At 41.4% G+C, this 23,325-nt stretch overlaps 2 protein-coding genes across 6 annotated transcripts; one reads left to right on the forward strand and one right to left on the reverse strand.

Moving 5' to 3' along the window:
* The first annotated feature begins 76 nt into the window (after window positions 1-76).
* Window positions 77-7,128, forward strand: LOC4326907 (transcription factor TGA2.3-like). Of its 4 annotated transcripts, none has more exons than XM_015766217.2 (10): window positions 77-449; window positions 889-1,005; window positions 1,555-1,714; window positions 2,991-3,065; window positions 3,146-3,205; window positions 5,193-5,270; window positions 5,352-5,403; window positions 5,552-5,823; window positions 6,176-6,421; window positions 6,583-7,128. In XM_015766217.2, exons 3-10 carry the CDS (start codon window positions 1,655-1,657, stop codon window positions 6,727-6,729), a joined length of 990 nt encoding a protein of 329 aa, XP_015621703.1. In that variant the 5' UTR covers window positions 77-449; window positions 889-1,005; window positions 1,555-1,654; the 3' UTR covers window positions 6,730-7,128. The 4 variants fall into 4 exon arrangements, with proteins under 4 accessions (XP_015621703.1, NP_001395913.1, XP_066162898.1 ...); XM_066306801.1 differs by lacking the exon at window positions 77-449 and adding an exon at window positions 582-600; NM_001408984.1 differs by lacking the exon at window positions 889-1,005 and having other exon boundaries at window positions 122-449; window positions 6,583-7,038.
* An 872-nt stretch (window positions 7,129-8,000) lies between these two features.
* Window positions 8,001-19,092, reverse strand: LOC4326908 (3'-5' exoribonuclease 1). Of its 2 annotated transcripts, none has more exons than NM_001408983.1 (4): window positions 18,937-19,092; window positions 17,313-17,896; window positions 15,939-16,114; window positions 8,001-8,881 (listed from the first exon to the last, which is right to left on the reverse strand). In NM_001408983.1, the coding sequence occupies exons 2-4, from the start codon at window positions 17,889-17,891 to the stop codon at window positions 8,401-8,403; spliced, it is 1,236 nt and encodes a 411-aa protein (NP_001395912.1). In that variant the 5' UTR covers window positions 17,892-17,896; window positions 18,937-19,092; the 3' UTR covers window positions 8,001-8,400. The 2 variants fall into 2 exon arrangements, with proteins under 2 accessions (NP_001395912.1, XP_066162901.1); XM_066306804.1 differs by having other exon boundaries at window positions 8,073-8,881; window positions 15,939-16,110; window positions 17,309-17,896.
* Between the last annotated feature and the right edge of the window lie 4,233 nt (window positions 19,093-23,325).

A 23,325-nucleotide genomic window follows, 5' to 3' on the forward strand; every position in this document is an offset into this window, starting at 1 on the left:
CCCCAAATTCACCTCACTCCGCTAGCGCCGCTCTCCCTCCTCACGTCACGCGTGCCAAGTGCGATCCCCCCTCCTCGCCCCAACACAAACCCCTCTCTCATCTCTCCTCTCTCTCTCTCTCGCAAACCCTCCTCCTCTCCTCCCCTCTCCGCCCCCGCCGCCGGCCGTGCCCCTCCTCCTCCTCCTCCTCCGGCCGAAGCGCGCCGCCCACGAGCATCAGCTCCCCCTCCTCGTCCCTCCCTCCCTCCCCACTGTCCGCCGGACTGACGGTGGGGGGCGCCTCTCCCGCCCACGAGGATAGAAAGCCCTAGCTTCGTCTCTGCTCTGTGCCTCCGCCGCTCTTCCCCCGCTGGCCGGACGGCGGCTGCCCCTCCCCTCCCCTCCCCTCCCCTCCCCTCCCATTCGTCGCTCGTCGACCCCTCTCCGCCGCCGAGGCTCGCTGTCCCAAGGTATTCCTCTTGTCCCCTTCCTCGGCTCCTCCTCCCCCTGCGCCGCAACTCTGCCGTGGCCCGCCCGGCCGCCCGGAGATCCGTCCGGGCTCGGCTCCGCCTCATTTCTTTCGCTGGCGATGAGGTGGTCTAACTTGCCGATGCGTCCAGAGTAGGCTCTGTTCTTTTGTGTTCTTTTGGTTGAGTTGGGAACCCATCCCTCCGGTACGGAAAACGAAGCAGTCCATTAGCACGTGATTAATTAATTATTTGCTATTTTTTTTTCAAAAATAGATCAATATAATTTTTTTAAGCAACTTTCATATATAAACTTTTTGCAAAAAACACACCGTTTAGCAGTTTGAAAAGCGTGCACGCGGAAAATGAGATGGGGGAGTTGGGAACTCCAGGAAACGAACAGAGCCTTAAATCCAGATGGATGTTTCTCTTTTACCTCCAGCTAATCCGTCCGCTTCGTTGAGGATTCCATTGAATGCTTGGCTGTGGTGGAGTGCTACACGACTGCTAGTAGCAGCTTGCTTCTCAGCAATTTGGGTGAACCCCCCACATTCTTGAGGTATCGCTGCATTTTATTTGGCAGCGCATTTATAATTGCTGTCTTACTAAAAAAACACATGTTTTTATTTTCTCCTTTTAACATTACATTTTATATGCATAGCCATGCAAAGTTCATGGTACAGTAGGGTCTACTTTCACCTTATTTGCTTGTATACCTGAAAAGCCTGACTGTTGGACATAGCCACGCAATAATTGTAAAGAAGAGGTTAGAATAATCTATATGCTAATATTGATCCTTTTATGTTACTGATTCTGCGTGTATTTCAATTGTACCTCCTGTTGGACATAGGCATGATGAAGCAAACTGTTTACATTTAGAGTGTATTAGAGCATAGGAATTCTATCATCGCAAATGGACAGATGGACATGCTATATGAAAATGTAAAATGCATTAGTCTGGAGTAGCTATTATGTGTGCTCCATTTCAAACTGTATATGTGGTACTTATTCTGGTTGACTCATCATGTGCAGTGTTATCTATTTTCACCAAATTTTAATTTTTTAATAGCCAACCTGTCTCTTTGACATGTTGTATCCGTCAATACAGGCAGTAACAATTGGATCTACATCTTGCCACTACAAAAGGATCAACGATCTGTACTAGCCTTCATTTGTGGGTTCCTCATTGGGAATTGGGATTCTTTACAATGGCAGATATGAGCCCTAGGACAGATACATCAACAGATGATACCGATGATAACCACATGGCAAGTCTTTCTTTCTTTCTTTTTTCTAGACTAATTCTTGTTAACCTTGATATGATTGGGCACAAAGCATCAATTGTCCAGTTTCATGTTTGGAGGAAACTACTAAACTATTATACTAATTATCATTCAAAAGTGAGAAAGAGCATCAATTCTAGCAATAGAAAATTAAAACAGCAAGGTTGTCTGACGAAGTAAGGATGTATACTGTAGAGGATGTTTTATATGAAAATTAGGCTATCGTTGTCAGCTGTTCAGTAATAATCTCCAAAATTCATGGAATATGTATATATTGAAACGTTCAGTATATGTTGGCATTCTCTACATAGAAAGTTAGTTTCATACGAAAATCTTGTTATCAGAGAATGCCCTTTGCTGCAGAGTTTGATATGTTGGCATTTAATAATCCAATTGAGCTACTGAGCAATGCATATGTGCTGTGCATGGGACCTACACATAGGTCTATCAAATTAGGGACTACCAGAAAACAATATAAACAGTTGGGTTTCCCCATTAAGAAAGCTGGCAAAGTTTGCCTATGGCACGTTTTTGTGAGATTTGTGGAATTCGTTCATGCGATTTGGATCCTTATGCACCTTGAATTCGCTTGAGTTCCTTGAATACATTTTGTTTGATATTTTATCCCTTCCAATAGCTTGTGTAATTTAACTTTTGGTATATAGCATGATCAAAAGATATAGACACGTTTATTGAAAAATATGAAATGCAAATCGTAACAGGCCTATTTATAAGTTGCGTAATATGATAAAGATGTGGGCTTTTTTGCATTGAGAAATTTGTTATGGCAGAAAGTAATTTAATAGATACTAAGGCTGTGTTCTTTCCCTTAGGTGTTACGGAGATTTTCAGTGCATGCAAAACGAGAAACCATTATAAACTTGAAAAATAACAATTTATATATAGATTTTTTTTTTGCAAAAAAAGGCACCATTTAACAGTTTGAAAAGTGTTCTAATGGAAAATGAGGAAGCTAAAGTTTGGAGTTGTGCAAAAGAACGTGGCCTAAGTAATAGGATGCATAAACAAAAATTACATGCTAATGCCTGTTGGTTTACAAAATTAAAGCTAAGTGATCAAATTCATTTTTTTGAATATGTTTTAGTCCACAGACATTTCAAAACAAACTGATCTTTCTTTTTCATAAAAGTTGGAGTCTTATTCATTTTTTTATGTAAAACATCAGGAATCAAGAAGGTAAAATTCATTATTATATAAAATAGGAATATCGGGAGCTTGATAGTTATGTTGTCACCTGCAGCTTGAACCAGGTCAGCTTGCTCTTGCTGCTGCTTCTGACTCTGACAGATCCAAGGACAAACATGAAGATCAAAAGGTAAAATTTTGCAAGTAGCTCTCTCCTTTTTGTTTCATATTATCGTTGTTGCAACAAATATTTTCCTTATCACTTTGTAGACATTGCGTCGGCTCGCCCAAAATCGCGAGGCTGCAAGGAAGAGTCGTTTGAGGAAAAAGGTACTTGTGTTCTGCTGTAGCTTTTATACTAAAGAAGTTTATTCCTTTTCAAGTTTTGAAAATTGATGGTTTATACCATGTTCTATTTTTTTCATTCTGTTACTAGGCATTATTAAACTGTATTCTTGTATTAGGATTCCACTATCATTTCTACTAGAAGATAGCATGCGTTGCATTGGGAACTTCTATATCACTTGCAGATTCATGGAAAATGGAAAAGTTTTGCCAAAATTCTATGGGGAATCACTTGCAAAAATCGGCTGGGTATGGGGGTAAATAGTTCAGACAGACATGTGCACACCTCAAAAATCAGAAAATTTGTTTGTTGGGCAACATGAGAAACGATATTCCCATCATAATATATAAGGCTGCACTAGATGTGTACATGTCTAGGATAATGAAATAATCAAGTTAGTAATAGTAATGAATTTTATTGAAAGGTAGAAGATACCTGGTTTTAACTTATCATCCATGCAATGGAGTCTAGTGGCTACTCATTATTTAAACACTTGCACAATTTGAGGGATGATTATTAAAACAAGTAGTACATTTACAGTCTTACACACTATATCAGGGTAAACCGTCAGTTGAGTTGGTCAGCTGGCTTCATCAATTTTTGGAAAAGTATGCTTGTTGCTCCAGCGGCTGAGCTAGCAAAATAATTTATTACCTGCAATTAGAAACACAAACGAGAATAAGGATGCCACAGATGTTCTCTTACCTGTTCTGTAAGCTGATTCAGATTGATTGAGCTGACACCGGCCATGATTCTTATACTCAAATCTGTGGAACAATCCACACAACACAAATATACACGGTTCAATTTAATTAAGGCATGTAGCTTGGCAGTGAAAGGCCACGATGGTGATGGGTGATCATAGGCATCTACCATCAGGTTGGACCACCAGAGATGATCTCTCTGCTGATGACGTGTACTAATCTACAATCTATGAGAACTAAACATGTTTAAGAGGATGAAGTAACATATTTAAGGCATTATATGCGTGATTGCCTGTCCTTGCTGGAGAGATTGGATGCTGGTCGGGACATGGCAGAGAGCTCCAAGGGTATATAGGCATGCAAGACTTGCAGTCTCGCACAGTGCCCTCCAATTCTGGGCAGTTGCAGGTAAGAACCACGGCTGTCTCCGGTGGGATGATCCATTGCAGTGAACCATCATATTTCATTGACTTATTGAAGGAATGGAGAAGGATTGATTGTTGAGCTTAAGAGGAGATTAATTAAAAGGAATGAACAGTGCGCTCCTTTGGCTTCCCATCTTTTTATTGCATTTCTGATGGTTTCCGGCTGTGATACCCTGGGTGATCAAGGAGTGCCGATCTGAGCCACACATGGCTATCATACAATGCGAGCCTCTGGTAGTCAATCAGGTGTTTGTGTACTTGCGTGGGGAAAGAGGAGATAGGCAGCCTGGCTGGGCTGGGCCTCAAGTATGACCTTGATTAGTACTGCAAGTTTATCTAACGGCTGATAATCGAGAGACATGTTGATCCAATGGCTGAAACTTGTTGATGACGTGGCTAAACTTGGTGACTTCTTTATGGTAATTATTGCTGTCAGTGGGTTGTAACTGTATAGAAAGAAAGGATTTTGTGATGGCACAGTGCACACCATATATTGCTGGGGGCAAATAGAATGGTAAATTGATTTATGTAGGGGTTACTAAACTTCCATTTTTTATATCGTAGTAAGTATTTTGTGTATTTGTCTGGTGATTTTTACCAGTATTTTGCACAAAAGGTCTTTAGTGGGTCTGCTTGTTAAATCTTGGAAACAAAAGGAGGGAAAAATAATGGTCAGTGCTAGTTGGCTTACTGTTCAGATTTCAATGAATATACTTTTAAAGTTTCTGCTGATATTGTTACATTATGTAAAAAGGGAAAATGGTTGATGCAAGTTATTCTTTTCAGCTTTTGTACAAATTTTCATGGTCATGATGCAATATTGAATAACTTCATCTTTTTAGGCATATGTTCAACAATTGGAGAATAGCAGGCTAAAGCTTACACAACTAGAACAAGAATTGCAACGAGCTCGTCAGCAGGTTTGCTTCTATTGTGTCTCGCTGTTTTGAGCTCTGGCTGCAAGAGTTCATTTCAAGTAGGCTTACGGGAATTTCTCACAGGGCATTTTTATATCCAGCTCAGTGGACCAGACTCATTCCATGAGTGGAAATGGTATATATCAAATCCTTCAATGTTTAATATATAATCACTCTTTTTTGCAGCAGCAACTGTTTGGTTGATCATTACAATGGGATATATGAAAGCAATACATAAACATTCTGCCTTGTTGACAGAGCAATTATACTGTATTTTCTTGCAGGGGCATTGGCTTTTGATATGGAGTATGCACGTTGGTTGGAAGAACACAATAGGCAAATTAATGAGCTAAGGTCTGCAGTCAATGCTCATGCAGGTGATAATGAGCTCCGTGGTGTTGTTGACAAGATCATGTCACACTATGAGGAGATTTTCAAGCAGAAAGGAAATGCGGCCAAAGCAGATGTCTTTCATGTGTTATCAGGCATGTGGAAGACACCAGCTGAGAGGTGTTTCTTGTGGCTAGGAGGATTCCGACCATCCGAGCTTTTAAAGGTCTGTAAAGTCTTACGATGTTCTTGTTGTTTATTTGAGCCATCCTTCTATTGCAAAGCCCCTCCTATTACCAAAACCAATGTTTCTACCATAATATTATTAGCATATCAAGAACAAATTATCAGTCTATACCTATTTTTCCTTCTATTTCATATACTCATATCACCAGGTCATTGTAAACTTGTGCTGTAATAGGCAGATTGTAGTTTTGATAAAACACTATCTTGCTTTGCATAACTCTTGCATACCTCATTTCTTGCCATTGGAGAGCATGTTAGTACTTCATATGGCCTTTCTTTATTTGCTTATGAATTTATTTGAGTAAGAGTTACTAAAAGTAAGAAAACTGCAGCTTCTTTCGACACAGCTTGAACCTCTCACTGAGCAGCAGCTGTCAGGGATAGCCAACCTTCAGCAGTCTTCACAACAAGCTGAAGATGCTCTTTCACAAGGAATGGAGGCCCTTCAGCAGTCCTTGGCAGAAACATTGGCTGGGTCTCTTGGTTCTTCTGGATCAACGGGAAACGTGGCAAACTACATGGGCCAAATGGCAATGGCCATGGGGAAGCTTGGGACCCTTGAGAATTTCCTTCGCCAGGTACCATGTTTTTTCTCTCTCTCTCTTTTCTAGTGTAAATTATGTATGTAAACCTTGGGTATAGTCTTATGATGTCCATGGAGTATGTAGTATGCGGATTCGAGTAAACTATAGTTCAAAATTGTGTACTAAATCCTCTTTATCTTTTCCACTATATGAAGGCTGACAACCTGCGGCAGCAGACTCTTCAACAGATGCAAAGGATACTGACCACTAGGCAGTCTGCCCGTGCGCTTCTTGTGATAAGCGATTACTCTTCGCGGCTTCGTGCCCTTAGTTCCCTCTGGCTTGCTCGGCCGAAAGAATAGCAAGCGCAAGTAACTTGACTGCAACCACATTTTTCGGGTTTGGGAGGTGATGGTGATCTTACCTGGAAGAGTTGACAATCCTGCAAAGGACTTGATTCGGAGATATTTGCACATACTATAATCCAAAAGAGATCCTTGTGTTCAGGTAGCTTAGTCTTATGGTTAAGTGCATTAGGCCCTGGCCCATGTTGTACTGTTAGCCGCTGTAAAATACTGTTCCATTATTACTTATGTATCTGTAATATCCTAATTTTCAGAGAATCATTAGAATGGGAATTGGGAACGGTCTTATTGACTATCCCGTGGGTATTTGACATCTCTTAGGAAAAACTAGCTTACTGTCATGGACACAGCGCCATGTCAATAATCTAATCAAGGATATGTGACCATTCAGTTGCATTGGAATTTCTGTGACTGATGGATTGTGTTTTGTCGATTGAACACTACACATGTGATTTGTGAACTTGGTCTATGATAGCTTGAACACTACACATGTGATTTGTGAACTATGACAGCAATGAAATCATTGTCAGCAGCAATGAAATTAGCAACTTCTACTCGTTTGATCTTCCTGGGAATTAGTTCATTCTGCTGCGTCTCGAGAATTTTCATGGCTGTCAGCAGCACTCAAATCTATGTAATGTTTTGATGAATAACCTGATGCGTAACGGATGGCAAATAAATAGATTCAAAACAAAAAATACAAATGCATAATCGTCCTCAAAATTACTAGTTGTACAAGACCATGTGCGATCAGTTAATTACATGTAAGGGAACCATGGTTTAAAAGAATATATTACACACTCATAAATAGGCTTTCAATAAAATTTTAGTGAGATAGATGTGATGTTAGTTTCGTCTCTTTGAGCGTTGGTGGGTGCATGGGCAGGTGTGGTGTTGCGTGTGTGTACCGTGTAATCGAAAAATACATACATGTTCATGCCACTTTTTTTTCAATTCTCCGAAATCTACAATACATACATGTTCCAAGTGTATGTCAACGATGGTTTTATCTGTAGCTTACTGCCAGCAGCACTGAAAGTCTGAAACCGTGAAGCTTTTTTTTAACTGTATCAACTATGGTCATTGATTTGTGCTTTTGGTAGAATTAGAGGTGCTCCCATGATTATGATATGCTTCCCAACGCTAATTATAGGCCGCACATTTACGCTAATGCTGGAAAAGTTCTTATATTTATAGGACGAAGTTTTAGCATCTGATTTAATACTTCTAAATTTCAGGAAGAAGACAATGATGATGCATGTGTGTATACTCTGTTCTAACAATCACTCTTACTGGCACAATGTGAGCAAAACAACCTGCAAGCCCAAACTTCAGACATCTTGTCGCACAAATCACACCTACGATGGTCCCATCTTTTAAGTTAAAACCAAGCGTCCACAAACTTAAGATTATTCATGGATAAAGCATCCTAAGCAGCATCTGATCCCCCCCATTCTCTTCTATCAACAGAAGTCAGTATTGACAGGTTAGACACTACCTAGTTCAAACTTCCAATAGTCTTATGAGCAAAGTTATATCATATATACGACGAGGGAGGCGCAGCAAGCCAAACCAACTGCAAACTAGTAGCCTCCCTTGTTAAAAGCTCCAGGTCTTTGCCCTCCTTCGGATTTCGGATTTCGCATGGAGGCAGGATTTCATTTTCTTTCATGACAACCATACCCAGTAGTCACAGTTTGCCCCCCTTGTGGATGTCCAGTTTCCGCATCCGTAGAAATATCGACCGTGCATCGGGCCTGGTCTGTAGGTAACTTTGATCTGGCTCAGCACGCCGCAGTGGCAGTACATCGGCTTCTTCACTGTGATGCCGGCGTATGGGTTAACCTGCACAGGAGATCCCATCACTTCCATTGGCTTATGGTGTGATTGGTTGGGATACGGAGAGTGCGCAGGGGACGACTGGCACGTTATTGACTGCGGGGCAGATTGCCACACAAGCGAGTTGGTGATCGAAAACTTGAAGCCCCGGTGCATCAGCAATGCAAGGAGGCGAGCGGTGTTGCGAGCATCATCGAGCCCACAGTGGGCACGGCCCTCCCATGTAAGGCCAGACAACTGAACTGCCTCTTTTAAGTTGCACCGGACACCCCCAAACACTTCCTGGAAAGGAACCTTCAAGTTTATCCACCTGCAATTTGTGCAAAAGACGTCAATATTAGAACCACGGTTGGCTTCTATAAGAATATTCAAAATAAACTCAGGCCTTTTAACTCAGAGACTCCAACATGACTTTTAATCATTACAAAGCCAAGTAAAAACATGTTACTCTGTACATTGGATTTTTACAAGGCACTGTTTGATTTGGTTGGGTCTCCAAAACTGAAAGTTTGACCGTTACTTTTTTACACCATATTGTTCAAACAACAAAATTATGGCCATAGGAAAGTATTTTAAAATATAAATCCAATGGTGCCAATTCTTAAAACAAAATCTAGATAATGCTGGACTAATTCTAGAAGAAAAAAATACAAACTTTGAACATTGATATTCGCGTGCGCCCTATGAAACTGAACAGAGTATCGAGTATGCATGCAGAAACATCTCCACTACTTCTCATCATAAATAAGATGAGACACGCAGCATACAGAAGAAAAAAACAGTCAAATTACTCTATTAACCTAACCAACTTTATATAAAAAGTCTATAGTGCTATTCTTGTTTTTAACATTATACTTCCACTAATAACACATTCAAGGTTGTTTCTCACCTTGTTAATTACAATGATTTCTTGTGCAAATTGGATATAGTAACAGAGCATGAAACATAATCTCAAACCAGGAAATATAAAAAAATATACAGAACATATATGATGAATTTTCCAGTTCATGTCTAATGAGTGTCCTGTTCTCATTTATGGCACTTTTTTCTTCACTATTTTCATATTTGCCACTACCACAGTGACCTCCTAAAAATGTCATTTTCCTTTTCTTACAGGGCAGGGTAACTGTTAAGAGAATTCAAGCATAATGCATGGAAAGTTCAGAAAATCGTAACAGAAAAATACAAGGACGATATTTTCTATAGAATTTGTAAACTTTCAGAAAACTTAAGATCTTAAGGATGTTGCATAAATGATAAATAAACTTATCATTGTCACCTAGTAGAAGTTTTCATAGATTTTTTTCTTAGTATATCAATTTTCTGAGCCTTTTTTTTCAAATGTGATCCTTCAATATTCTGTACTTTATGATATTTTTATGCTATGAGTTTTGTCTTTTTCTCATTTTTACTTTTCAACCCCCTGACAGTCAAACCGGAAAAATGCCTTTTTTTTAGAAGACTGCTAATGTCGCAAATGTCAAAGACCACAAAAATTAGTGGAACAAATGAGAATGGGAGTTTCATTTGTGGCAAACAATTTTTTTCCCCAAACATGCTTGTCTTGCAACATATAGTCTACTTCTAAATAGACTATCTACTTCCACAAAATTTGAACTTGATACCTTTGGAAAAGTGAATTTCCATAGTAAAATGTGTCAATGGGGGATTTTGCACTGTTTCTTACAAAGTCCATTCAAATTTCTATGTTCAAAGACTTCAAACAAGCCCTAATATTTCATACTTACATCATAGCGAATAGTAAAAACTTATCCCATAATCTGGTTTGATCAGAGTATAGCAACTGCAGTTAAGACACACTAAAGGCACAAGGTGAAAGAATACCTTGCACCACAGCCAAAACGAAGAAACAAAAAAGAATGCACACAGAACCCCAAACCGGCCAATTAAAGCAGCTCTCCTCTGTGTTCGATAAAAAAAAGCCAAATAAAGCACCAGGCCCAGCCCCATAGTCACCGGTAACCCGAGTACAACAACTGGATGGGACTTGAAGACCATCAATGTAAAAAATTACAAGGGGATAGTTTTCTTCGAAATGCTAGTTCAGGATGCAGGATATGACCCGACCCCAACAAATCAGTGTCGATGAATTATAGAATTATCAAATAACAAATTAAGGCCCCACTATTTTTAGCCTATAGCCCCAGATTATCAATAGGATTATTCGTGCCACACTTCCAAAAGTACGATTTCTGTCAGCGTTGCTTAGTTTTTTCTAAGTTACTGTAACTTTATTTTATATATATATATATATATATATATATATATATATATATATATATATATATATATATATATATACACATACACACACACACACACACACACACACACACACATATATACATACCTATAAACAAGTAGATCATCCATCAACTTTCATCCGGATTTCAGCTAAAAAGAACATGACCTAAATAATTATAAAATACCTACAACACGTATTATCAATAATCACATAATTGATAGTACTCTACAAAAAAGATCCTAATGTACCGCTATAATAAAACCATAAAGGCTGCTTTCTCTGGCTACTCCTTTCATTGATGTAAAGAAATGTGAAAGCAATAAAAATATAAAAGCTGCAGGCTGAAGCCTCTCACTCTTCCCATCTCTCATAAAGCATCCAAGCTGCTTCCTCCACAATCTCCTTGTGCTCCTGCTCTCCTTTCTCCATGAAGGAGCTGTGGAAGGCTGCTGTATTTCTTCAATTTTGTCTAGGAGTCTGAGTGGCTTACCAACTTCCTACAACCTCCTAGGCTGATAGGCCCAGCCCACATCCCCCTCGTCCCTCTCCTTTCCTCTGTTCTCATCCCTCCCTGCCACACTTCATGACCATACAGCAAACCAAGTTAACTACTAACTCACGGATCCACAATGACCCTGGGTCTTGAAATGTGGCTTCAACCCTCATCTTTTTTGTTCTGTCCACTAGGCCAACCCACATATCGTCCTCTCTCACTCCCAGGCCCTTATATGAGCTTGTTCAGAGTGGGAAATGGAATAGCCCCCCCCCCCCCTAAAATTCTAAAATTAGGGGCAATTTTTTTTTGCTTAAGTATATAATACTATGGCACAAGAAAGACTTAATGGATTGCAATTATAACACTTGCTTGCATCATTTTTTTTAAAAAAAAAATTCTTACGTAAAAAAAAATATAACAGTTGAAAAATATGTTTGGCAGAAGATTAATTATTATCAGATATATATTGTTGAAGAATTTGTTTCAAGTAATTTTAGACGGATGTCGCTTTTCAGTATAAGTTAAGATATATTAAGTGTTTACAAGCAATCTTTACTATTTTAGCATGAATGCGTAATATAATTCTTAACATTGTGAAATGAAAACATATATTGCAGTAATATAATGAGAAATATATATTTTGGTTATTGACACAAATATATGTATACTTTGTGTTTTGCACCAGGGTCTCAAATTGTTGGGTACAGCCTGCTCGCTCCCTCAACCTCCCTGGCACCCTGCCCCTCTCAGTGTCTAAGCCTAGCTGCCACAACAGCAAGCAGCGACAGCATGATTAGGTGGGGCAAGAAGCAAAGCAAAGAAAGGATGGGGGAGGGAGAGCAGCAAATCAATGTTAGATCAGGAGAAGGAGCAGCAGAGGACGGACTGCATTGTAACCCAAAAATTGCAAGAATATGGTACCAAGCTGGCCGATGGGGATGAGCTGGGGAGGAAGATGCCGCAACATCAAGGCAGGGAGAAAATGCTGGCTTTGAGGCGGGTAGCACATATCCACTACACAGCGAGACCCTAGGGTTTCCAGGGTAAGCTTCTCCCTCTCATTGTCTCCCAATAAATGCTTAGGTCACGCCTATGTGACGTCTTAATAATCATGATGTTAGCCACCAAAAATCTTGGTATTAATAACTTAATCTGTAAGCCTTTAACTTAGTCTAAAATTGTGCTGCTTAGTCCCAATAAACAAGTTAGTAAATCCCATCCTATCTTAGCTTGTTTGACGTCACGTTCCAGAACCAGAAGGGAAACCAACAAGCAGTGATGGGTAATAGGTGGGTTCAGCCCCAGGCCTCACTGGCCAGTTGCCAGTTGCCACAATGCAAGGCCAGGCAGAAGGAAGGACAAAAGCAGGAAATAGGATGGATCGGTAACTGTGGCTTTACCACTAATCAACTGTTGTATCCAGTTGTTTAGAGGATGAGTCTCCCTAACAAGGGCTAAACAATCTCTCTAACTGGAAATTTTAACAAGCTGCCTAATTGAAGATAGAATCTCAGGTAAACATACAAGGACAGTACAGCTGCTGACTGGTGGCCTGCCTGATTATGGTACTGACACAGTAAAAGAACAAGAAAAATGTGCAAGCTGGCACTTTGTACATGATCACAAAAGAAGTGGTTGCATAATACATGTTCTGAATCTAATATATTACCAGATTGACCCAGGAAAAGAAAGTTCATCCTGTAAAACTTTTGGTCTAATGCTATGACATGGTTTTTGCTGCGTTCAGATAAATTACTTTCTTTTTTCTTGTTTCTGTTCAGTGCAATAATGGAAAACACTTCAGTTTACTACAAAATTAACACGAAGGCTCCTTTAAAAAGAATCAAGTGCATGCTCCATGTAGTGCTCCAACATACTACAAAAATTAAAACATTAGGGCAAGCAAGAAAGGGAAGTTTGTTTGTGCCGGTGGTTTGCTTTTCGTTTTTGTTCCCCTTTGCTTCTTCCAACTCATGTTCAATTCAAACTTGATTCTAAGTAGATGTATGCTAAGTTAAGAACTTCATTCAGTTTCCTTTGGACTTTTTATGCTGATTTTGTAGTGAAATTAAATAAGTGTACAGGTTTAAACCAATGCCATGGTTTGCAATACACAAAATGGCATGGCTCCTCATGTTAATGTTTGAAGATGCCAGAAAAAAAAGGAGTTCCCTTGAGAATGGTAAATATGTAAACTGATTGTCATGGGCATCCCCTAGCGGATGAACAGTACCACGGGCACTGTAGCAGTTGGTTAGGAGATGGATAAGATTAGTTTGAGTTAGTTTCTTAAGGATCAAGTCATATCATCTCTATATAAGGGAAGTATTGTATTCATCTCAAGTGAAGCAATGAATATCAATTAGTCTAATGTCTCCCTCCCAACAATGTTCTTCTCCCTAGCCTAAATCTACATCCCTTCTCCAGGAGCCGACGCCGCCCGGCTATCTTCCCGACGGTGTTTATCCCGTCATGGCCTCGGGTCATGACAACTTGGTATCAGAGCCACTCACCATGGCTTCCAATGCCAAGTGAGTTCTCCGTATCACGGTGAGCCATCTAGTGTACCCGGTGGATGAGTATCTACTCCACCAGTTGTTTGATGGTTACGGAGCAGAAAAGAATATCAAAGTGTTCCAGATGGGAACACATGTGGAGGCTTCTATTCCGTTCCAAACTAGAGCGGCCGCTGAGCATGCTTGGAAACTCAATGGCCGTGCCATCTATGACGGCTGTTGTTGGCTGAACATACAGTGGGCGCAACCTTCTAGTAGCACCCCCGCAGCGGCAACACCTCTTGTCGGGATCACTAAGGAATTGATAGCAAATGTGCTTGAATTGAAGGCCATGTTGAAGGAGAGTAATGCATCAAAAGAGGTGGAAGATGGGCGCACAAAGCAGAAGGTGGCAGCGGTAGACCTAGCAGTCATGGCGCCAGTTGCTATGCCATTAACTCAGATGTCCCCGCCGGCGGACTCCTTGGTGGAGCAAGAGATGGCAACACAGCAGAAGACCGTGGAGGGCACGACGAGGACATTGCCAGCAGTGGTGCCATCGTCTCAGTTTCCTCCATCAGAGGCTGGTTTCTCGAACTCAAAGGAGCAAGAGGCAGCGCCAGCGTGGTCCTCGGAGGCGGGCGGAATGGCATGGCACGAAGGTGGGTCGGCGTTTTGCGTGAAGGTGGAGCACAGTGATGGCGCGTGTTGCGCGCAGCCAGGGTACGAGGCCATTGCGTGGCAGCACGATTTTCTGTTTTAGATGGGCTGCGTGTCTCCGATTCGTTGGCGGCGCCGCGGTTTCAGAGAGATGCAGCTTTGCTTCCTCCCATGTGTTGGCTGTTGGGCTGGCCGGGTCGACTATTGCTGAAGACAACGGGGACCTCCAAATGGTCCTGGTTTAATAGGTGGCCACGTGAGATTTTTTCAGTAACGTCAAAACTAAGTTGCTGGGCTTACAAACTTAGGACGTGGAGAACTTCAATCCTTCCTGTAACAGCATCCGGATGGGGTCCACCAGTGAGTGTCGTTGACAAGATGATATTGATACCCTAGCTTCTGTCATCTTAGATTTATTAGTTTGCACTAAAGTAGCAAGTCGAGATGTAAAAGGCTTAAGTCACTGTTAAGTTTTATTTAGAGAGTCATCAGGCATGGCATCACTGTGTTGCAGCTCGAGGACGAGCTGCTCAAATGGAGGGGTGTAGTGTCATGGGCATCCCCTAGCGGATGAACAGTACCACGGCCACTGTAGCAGTTGGTTAGGAGATGGATAAGATTAGATTGAGTTAGTTTCTTAAGGGTCAAGTCACATCATCTCTATATAAGGGAAGTATTGTATTCATCTCAAGTGAAGCAATGAATATCAATTAGTCTAATGTCTCCCTCCCAACAATGTTCTTCTCCCTAGCCTAAATCTACATCCCTTCTCCAGGAGCCGACGCCGCCCGGCTATCTTCCCGACGGTGTTTATCCTGTCATGGCCTCGGGTCATGACACTGATGACCTAAATTTCACACTAGAAATTGAAAAATAATAATACATTGAGACAGTAATCTATTGTTACGACTGAATAAATGCCAAGTCACATTAACATGGCAAGTTGTAACATAATTACAAATCCATGTAAAATTTTGTGCAACAAACACAACTAAACTATTACGTGCAAGAGAGTACAAAACTAAGGGGCTGTTTGAATCAGGGACTAAAATTTTAGTCCCTATCACATAGGATGTTTGGACATTAATTAGAAGTATTAAATGTAGACTAATGACAAACCCATTCCATAACCCTAGACTAATTCGCGAGACGAATCTATTGAGCCTAATTAATCCATGATTAGCCTATGTGATGCTATAGTAAATATGCTAATTATGGATTAATTAGACTTAAAAATTTTGTCTCGCGAATTAGCTCTCATTTATGCAATTAGTTTTATTATTAGTCTACATTTAATACTTCTAATTAGTGTCCAAACATCCGATGTGACAGAGATTAGGTTTAGTCCCTGGATCCAAACACCACCTAAACACATTAGTATAGCATGTGAATGTTATATCGAAACAGAACAGGCAGCCCAAGGGCCAGGTAAATATGGGATATCTGTTACCTGTTAAAGTAAGGGGGCTTCCTGATTCTCTTTAATCTGCACTCAGATTCCAACATTACACGGCAATCCCAGTTAGACCATGTCACAACAGCGAAGTTCTTGTGCTTAATCCCTTTTTCCTCCAACCACTTATCATGCATGAGCAATGCCTCACTTAGAGGCACACCTCTGTCTACCTAGACATGCATGGAAAAAACTATATTACCTCTGAATGAAAGAATACTTAAAACTATCGATCGTATTTGTGTGAGTAAGACATAATTTTTCAAAGTGGGTAAAATGCAGTTTCAATAAGATAACAAAATTCACATATTAATATGTAAATATTATGAGTTTAAATATATGAAAGAATAAAGAACGATAATTTGTTCACTAAACATATTAGGTATGATTTGTCATCAAATGGATTAAATATGTTGAGTTATAGACTCCAGAGCCAACCTTGCCATTAAAAAAACCATCTTTAAACATAAACTTTAAGCACAACTTGAAGAGCTCGTAAACAAAAGGTTATAAGTAACTATGCCTGTCATGTGCTAAACTTGAAATATGATAGCTAAGAATAGCTGACATAATGCAACCAAATCTAAATTTATATGGAAATGCATACTTCCTTACAGTTTCCACTTTATCAGTGTCAAATCAAATGTTGCCTGAAATACAGAACCTAGTTGTTTTCTTGACAGATCATCAATTGCAAACAAGAAACAGAAAACAACAAGACCCTGCTCATAATGTTCAACTGCCATCTCTCCTTGGATGGCTCTGAAGACAATATCAGCAGAAATGTGATGGCTCTATGGATGGTTCAGGTAAAATAGTGAGTTGGAATATTTGGAAGAAGATGATTCAGTAAAGCTCTTAGCCAAAGAAACAAAGCTTCATATCAAAGAGAGAGAAGATCCAGGTGTGAAAGGACTGTGTTCGACCAATCATGGATTGATAGGATAAGTAGAACACCACAGTACATCTTTGGACTATGGATTGTAAATTGATCTTTGTCATACAAAGCACCTAAGGAACAAATACATAAATGGTGATTTATCTAATCTAGCCTACAGGAGACACATTTGACCAAGAAATTTTACTGAATTCTAAGAAAATTTTAGTGTGCTTATACCAGTTCTCTAAATTGGCTAATAGGTGATGCAAGCTGGTAAGCCACCCAACTTGGAGCCTAGTGCCTCAACTGTACACTGGTTTTTCAATCGGCAGTAACATGAAACATTGGCTCTTTTTTTCCTATACACTTTTAAGTACATAAATGATCACTTAGCAATGAAGGCTATTAGGCCAAGCAATCATGTTGAAACCTTTTTAATCTTGCGTGGTTATCAAAGATAACGAATATTCAAAACTATAATAGGCACCAACCTGAATTTGTTGAATGCCCGTAAGCTCCTTGCAAAAGTCAGTCAAAAGTTGATTATATGCCGGCCGAACATACGTTTGGAAGGAAGCTTCAAGTTGTCCAGTTGCACTGTTAACCAAGACAGATGGAAACTCAATGATTTCTTGTGGATGTGGATTGTTCTCCTTGTCACAGGTTGCTTCAAAGTCAATAACCACAAAATATTGAAATTCCTGAAGTTGTGCATCAGGAGGGTAACCTTGAGGGGGCATCTTGAATGGAAGATATTGAACTCTACTCTCAATAGGAAAACTGTGGTCCCTGTTTATTTGATAAAATTGGTTATCTAAGTTGTAAGGTTGTGGCTGTCCCGGCATTTGGTAATCAGCATAAATAAATGGATAGGCATAATATTCTGTCCGTTGAACGGGTCTGAAAAAGCCTTGATTTGGAAGAGGAGATGCCTCCAAGACTCTTTCTGTTGCAATACTATCATTCTTTTTTTCACTATTCTCAGGAAACCCGTTGCTTCTCTGCTCTTGCAGGTTATACTGAGAAATTGGCTTGAGGCACCCCAGAGGTGCCTCTTTATTAACTTGCATTTCCTCTGCATAAAATAATTCAGGTTAGGACATAATAAATTAACACTGCAATGTGACAAAGTTCATGCAGTTCCAGAAAAATATTGAACTTGCACCATTTACTATCATATCATACGCAACCTGATCATTTGCAATGAATACTTCAGGACATCAAAAGATGCCAAGATAACATATTTCCCTCAAACAATTAATGGCTGAAGTAGTTCATACACTAAGGTCCAAGCAGGATATTTTCATAGCAAAGGCGGCATCTCAAAAGAGCACCGAAAAATTAATGCTTAAATACAGTGTTTGACACTGGGAACTACTATAACAGAAAAAAAATGTTTCATTAGTCTCTGGGTTAATATGTAGGGTACCACTTGACAAGAACAACCGCCAATTCAAATTATTATATAATAAAAAAAAAGCTATGCTCCTTAGTAAGCTGGAAATGTGGGTTAATATGTAGGGTACCACTTGACAAGAACAACCGCCAATTCAAATTATTATATAATAAAAAAAAAGCTATGCTCCTTAGTAAGCTGGAAATGTAGGCTGTAATTCTATCGCTCATCATCCAAACAAGAAAAGAAAGTAGAACCTTTTTTTTTTCCATGTAAAGGGACAAAAAACTTTTTGTTTGCAAGATTACAGCACTTTCTGATAACTATGCACTATCATTTGACCTGAGCGCAATATGAGTGCAAAAAAAAAAAAAAAGAAGCTAAAACAGCAGTGCAATCTCCATTGGAGTTTGAGTTAGCTTGTTGATCAAAGGAACTGGGAAATATTCGTGTACTAGATCATGAACTATAAGTCACTCGTATGCAGGGGCGGATCCAACTTGGGACATGGGGATTCAATTGAACCCGCAAACTTTTGGGCGAACAAAAAAACTGTTATTACTTGAATTAAGAGAGGTTTAAGGCTATCAAATTAAGGAGGAGGAGAAGATCTAGAAGAGAAGCTAGTAGGGTTCACGAACGCAAGCAAATTCCAGTCCCGGTGGGGTGGGAGAGAGAGAGAGAGAGAGATGAATCAGAAGGAGGACGCGGATGCTCACCAGGATCCCCTCCCCTCCGCTGCTCTGCTCGCCAGATGGAGATCGCCGCCCGGCCCTCCCCTGTTCAGCCGCGACGCGACTCGTCTTGGCGGCGGCGCAAGGAGCGGAGGAGACAACGAGAACGAGACGGGGAGATTTCTTTTTCTTTTACGCGATACTCGACTAGAGATGGCAATGGGAAACATGACACGATATCCGACGGGTTTTTACTCTATCAGGGAAAAAATGTTCTAACTTTTATATCTACGGATCTACTAAATAACTCTTACCTATTAAATAAGTGTGTATGGATATGTTTTTTACCTATACCTATATGTACCCACCATCCGTTGGTGAAAGAAAACCATAGATTGAACCTAAAAAGAAACTCGTAGATTGAACCTAAAACAATAAATAACGTAAGTCCCTCTAACTACTAAATTATAGCATAAAACTCCTTTCATATATTAAGCATTATTCCAATTTAGTTATATGAAATTATTATTTAATTTCTTGATTACGTAATGTTGTTGTATAATTTTCTTTTTACTCGCGTTGTAGAATTTTCTTTTTACTCGCCTTTGAATGATAATCTTAATAGCATTGTTGCTAGAGAAAATATTAATGGTTTACAGTTCTAATATGGCTAATTACAGTACAAAACTATAAATTCTACAAGTCAATTATATGGGTATGGGTACCCGTTACCTACACGGGTGTGGGTACGGGACGATTCTGTACCCGCGACGGGTGTGGTATTTAAGTGGGAATATTTATCCATCGCGGGTGTGGGTATGGGGCAAGAGAACCCGATGGGTATTGTAACGCCCCGATTTTCATTCGGGATTAAAAATCATTAAATAATGCATTTTCTAGAAAATAAATAAAAATTAAAGCAATTTAATCAAGTGAAATAATGAGGGACTTTAAAATTTCCTTTAAAAATCATGGCCAAAAATATTTTGTAATATTCTCGGTGTCCTAAAATACTCTCTGAAATTTCTCGCGAATTTTCGGAGCTCAAGAAATAATTTTAATAGAACAAAGTTCATTTAATCAATTAAAATAAAGAGAAAACGAATTAAAATCCTTCTCCTTTGCTTTGGGCCAAAAACCGCCTCCTCTCAGGCCGGCCCAGCTCACTTCCCCTCCCCCTCTCACTCAAAGTCCACCTCCCCTCCCATTCCGGTCCCCTCTCCCTCCCTCTCTCCGACAGGTGGGACCCGCAGCCCCACCTGTCATCCCCAACCTCCAGCCACCCACCGGCAGCCGCCAGCCACGCCGCCCACATTGCCGCTTCCTCCAGCCTCCTCGCGCCTTCTCACATGCAGGCTTGGACGCCGCCCATCCCCTCCACCTCCTCGACCAAACCCCCCTACTCGTCCCACAAAAATCGGCATCGGCCAAGCCGCCACCACCCCACGTCGCTACCCCCACTTTCCCCCTTCAAATCCGCCACGTCCGGCCACGATCTTCATCCCCGAGCCCTATAAAAACACTCCCAGCACCTCCCTCTCCATTTTTCCCTATTCTCCCCGAGCTCCCTGCGCCCCCTCCCGTTCTCCCCACGCCGAGCCCGTGCTCCGCCGCTAACCGACGAGCTCTGGCCGCGCGCCGCCGCCGCTAGAGCCGCCGCCGCCCTACGCCACCTGCACCACCAGCTCCGCCACTTCACGTTGCAGAACAACCGACGCGCCCCTCTTTCATTCCACCGCCCGAACGCTGCTTCCACCGCCAACCCAAGCCGCCACTACCATATGTTGCCTCCGGCCGGCCGTTGCCGCCGCGCTAGCCATCACCACGCCTCACCGCTTGCGCTGTCGACTTCGCTGCATCAAGCTCCACCCCGGGGGCTGCTTTGCTCCTCCAACCCACCGCCTAAACGCCTTCTCCCTCGCGCTCCCAAGCCACAGCCGCCTTTGGCTGCCTTCAGCCGCTCCCCGCGTGCGAGAGGGGTTTCGCCCGGCCGTGCCACCACCTTTCCTAGGTCGTCCTGATCCTCGGCCGTCCCTCTGTCGTCGCCGTCAGTCACCGGAGCGCCGCCGCCTCCCTCCGCCTCTCCTTTTTTCCCCTCCTCCGCTGCTCCCCTTGCCCGCGTTGTGCTGCCGTCGCTGCTGGCCGTCCGGCCGGGTGCCGCCGCCGCCTGTTCGAGCCGGCTGACGAGCCAGCCCCCTTCCTCCGTTGCCTATTTTGGCGCTGCCCGTGGACCGCCTGTGCTCCTGGTCCTCGGCGCCACCTAGACCGCGGTGGACTTGGTCCACCGTGTGCCCTTCCCTTGGAGCCGCTGACGTGCGAAAAGCTTCTCCCTTTTGCTGACGTCAGCGATCACCTATTTTCCCTTTAAAAATAATTAATAATTACGCAATAAATCGAGTTTAATTGTAGAAATCCATTTAAATGGCTCAAAACTTCTAAAATTCATATATAATTCATTCGAACTTTAAATTGGGCCATTCAAATTGCAAAATTCATCTTAAATTGAGCTCTACATGTTTGTTTACTTTTGATGTATTGTTTACTTGGTTTTTAGGGTTTTTCATCGTTTTGCATGCCAGTGTGTAGAATCCGTCATTTCGGAAGTTCGCGATCGCGAGGAAAAGAGTTCAGAAGATCTTTTGAAGAAGCAAGGCAAGTCATACATTCCCCCCTTGAGCATATTGAGCCTACTTTATAAATGTTTTACCGTTTGCAAATAAATATGCATGTTTTGCTAATTACATGGGATAAGGGTACAACCTATCTGCTCGCTTGTGCCATATTATTTGATGTCCGTCCTTTGTCAAACTTGGGTGATAATTCGACTAGCTTGTGTTACTTATGTTGACCTAGCTAGAACTACATGCTTAGCCATGCTTAATTACCACTAGCTCACATAATGGGATAATTACAGTTTTAGACATCTAGTATCTTGACGAGCTGCATGCTCGAGACATCCGGCCATGTTTCATTGGTCATAATTATCCAACTAAAATGCGGCTGAATGTGGGCTGTAGGTGCATGGTTTTGCTAGTCGCGCCCATAGTAATTAAGGACCGGTTCACGGGAAACCCTGGAAGACTTACAGTGCTTAACACAAGCGGGAATAGGTAACTGCTTGATCTGTAGTATAGCTCGACCCTTTCCTAGGCACCGGTGGCGAGGGTGGGCGTGATGGAGTTGGGTCGAACGGGGTGTCCGGTTTTCCAGATGCCAGATTCACCGCGATGCACGAGGGGACTGCCCACCTCCGGGGTAGGGGGTGGGGGTGAAACCTTTGCGTGGTGTGGATGGTTAGGGGAGGGTTATGTGAAGGGTCTTGTCACAATCACTCAACATAGTGATGTGTCTGCGTAGGCACGGTGACATGCCGGTGGATTGTGACTTGTGGGTATAGTTGTGCACCTCTGGCAAGAGTAAAACTATTCGAATAGCCGTGCCCGCGGTTATGGGCGATCAACCATATTCACCGTGATTAGTCTCACCTTTAACTGGCTTAATGAACTAGGTAGTTTAGGTGGTTTGGTTGGGCCTGTTCAACGTGGTGTAGCGTTGATCAGTGGAGATTTAATATTACCTTAATTAATCAACTGTTTTATTGTTTCGCTCAATAAAATGCTTTGCAACCGCCACTACAAGAATCTATTTAATCTGTGACGAAATTTTCGTGATGTTTTTAGATATTGTCACGGATATGCAACTATGGATACAAGGCCCATAATACCGTGACAGTTTATCGATTTCGTCATAAACCGGCCCAAAACCTGTGACGTTATAGCAATTTCGTTGCTATTTAAATACTTCAAAACCATATAAGAGATATGTAAATTTTGTGAACAATGTTACTATCACTTCATCGGATGAAGAAATGACCAAAATAAAAGTTATAGATATTGATGAGTTATACAACTTTGATGTTGATAACTTTTTCAGTTGAAATCATTTAGTATTTGAAAATATTGTTTGAAGTTGTCATAATTTGAAATTCAAATTCAAATTATTGAAATAGAGTCATATAGCAAAATGACCAAAATAAAAGTTGTAGATATCGATGATTTATGCAACTTTAATATTACCTTAATTAATCAACTGTTTTATTGTTTTGCTCAATAAAATGCTTTGCAACGCGCCTTCATGCAAATAGCCACAAGCCCTCCGTTGTATCCCCTTGCACGTCTGCATCACTGGTGTGGCTTGCTGAGTACAGTTATTGTACTCAGCCTTGCTATTATTCTCCTTTTTTAGAAGTGTAGCGCTTCTGAGCTGAAGACGATGTTAGAGGACCAAGGCTCAGACCCCAGTTGAGTTTTGCCTGTGGAGTGGAGCTGAAGCCCCCGATAGGATTGCCTGACATGGAGCCAGTGCACAGGCGCACTACCCCGGCCACATCGGTTATTCGACTGGTCACAGACCGGTCACGGAACAGTCAAGCGC

The sequence above is a fragment of the Oryza sativa genome, chromosome 1, assembly GCF_034140825.1.
Source record: "Oryza sativa Japonica Group chromosome 1, ASM3414082v1".
Classification (NCBI taxonomy): Eukaryota; Viridiplantae; Streptophyta; class Magnoliopsida; order Poales; family Poaceae; genus Oryza; species Oryza sativa.

What these genes read in the sequence shown, in the direction of transcription:
- LOC4326907 (XM_015766217.2), top strand. Translation starts at nt 1,655, where the DNA reads ATGGCAGATATGAGCCCTAGGACAGATACATCAACAGATGATACCGAT. An exon ending in TGCAACGAGCTCGTCAGCAG is followed by an intron (nt 5,271 to 5,351) that starts GTTTGCTTCTAT and finishes AATTTCTCACAG; the next exon opens with GGCATTTTTATATCCAGCTC. An exon ending in TTGAGAATTTCCTTCGCCAG is followed by an intron (nt 6,422 to 6,582) that starts GTACCATGTTTT and finishes CACTATATGAAG; the next exon opens with GCTGACAACCTGCGGCAGCA.
- LOC4326908 (NM_001408983.1), bottom strand. Translation starts at nt 17,891, where the DNA reads ATGCAAGTTAATAAAGAGGCACCTCTGGGGTGCCTCAAGCCAATTTCT. An exon ending in CGGGCATTCAACAAATTCAG is followed by an intron (nt 16,115 to 17,312) that starts GTTGGTGCCTAT and finishes ATGCATGTCTAG; the next exon opens with GTAGACAGAGGTGTGCCTCT. An exon ending in AAGCCCCCTTACTTTAACAG is followed by an intron (nt 8,882 to 15,938) that starts GTAACAGATATC and finishes CACAAATTGCAG; the next exon opens with GTGGATAAACTTGAAGGTTC.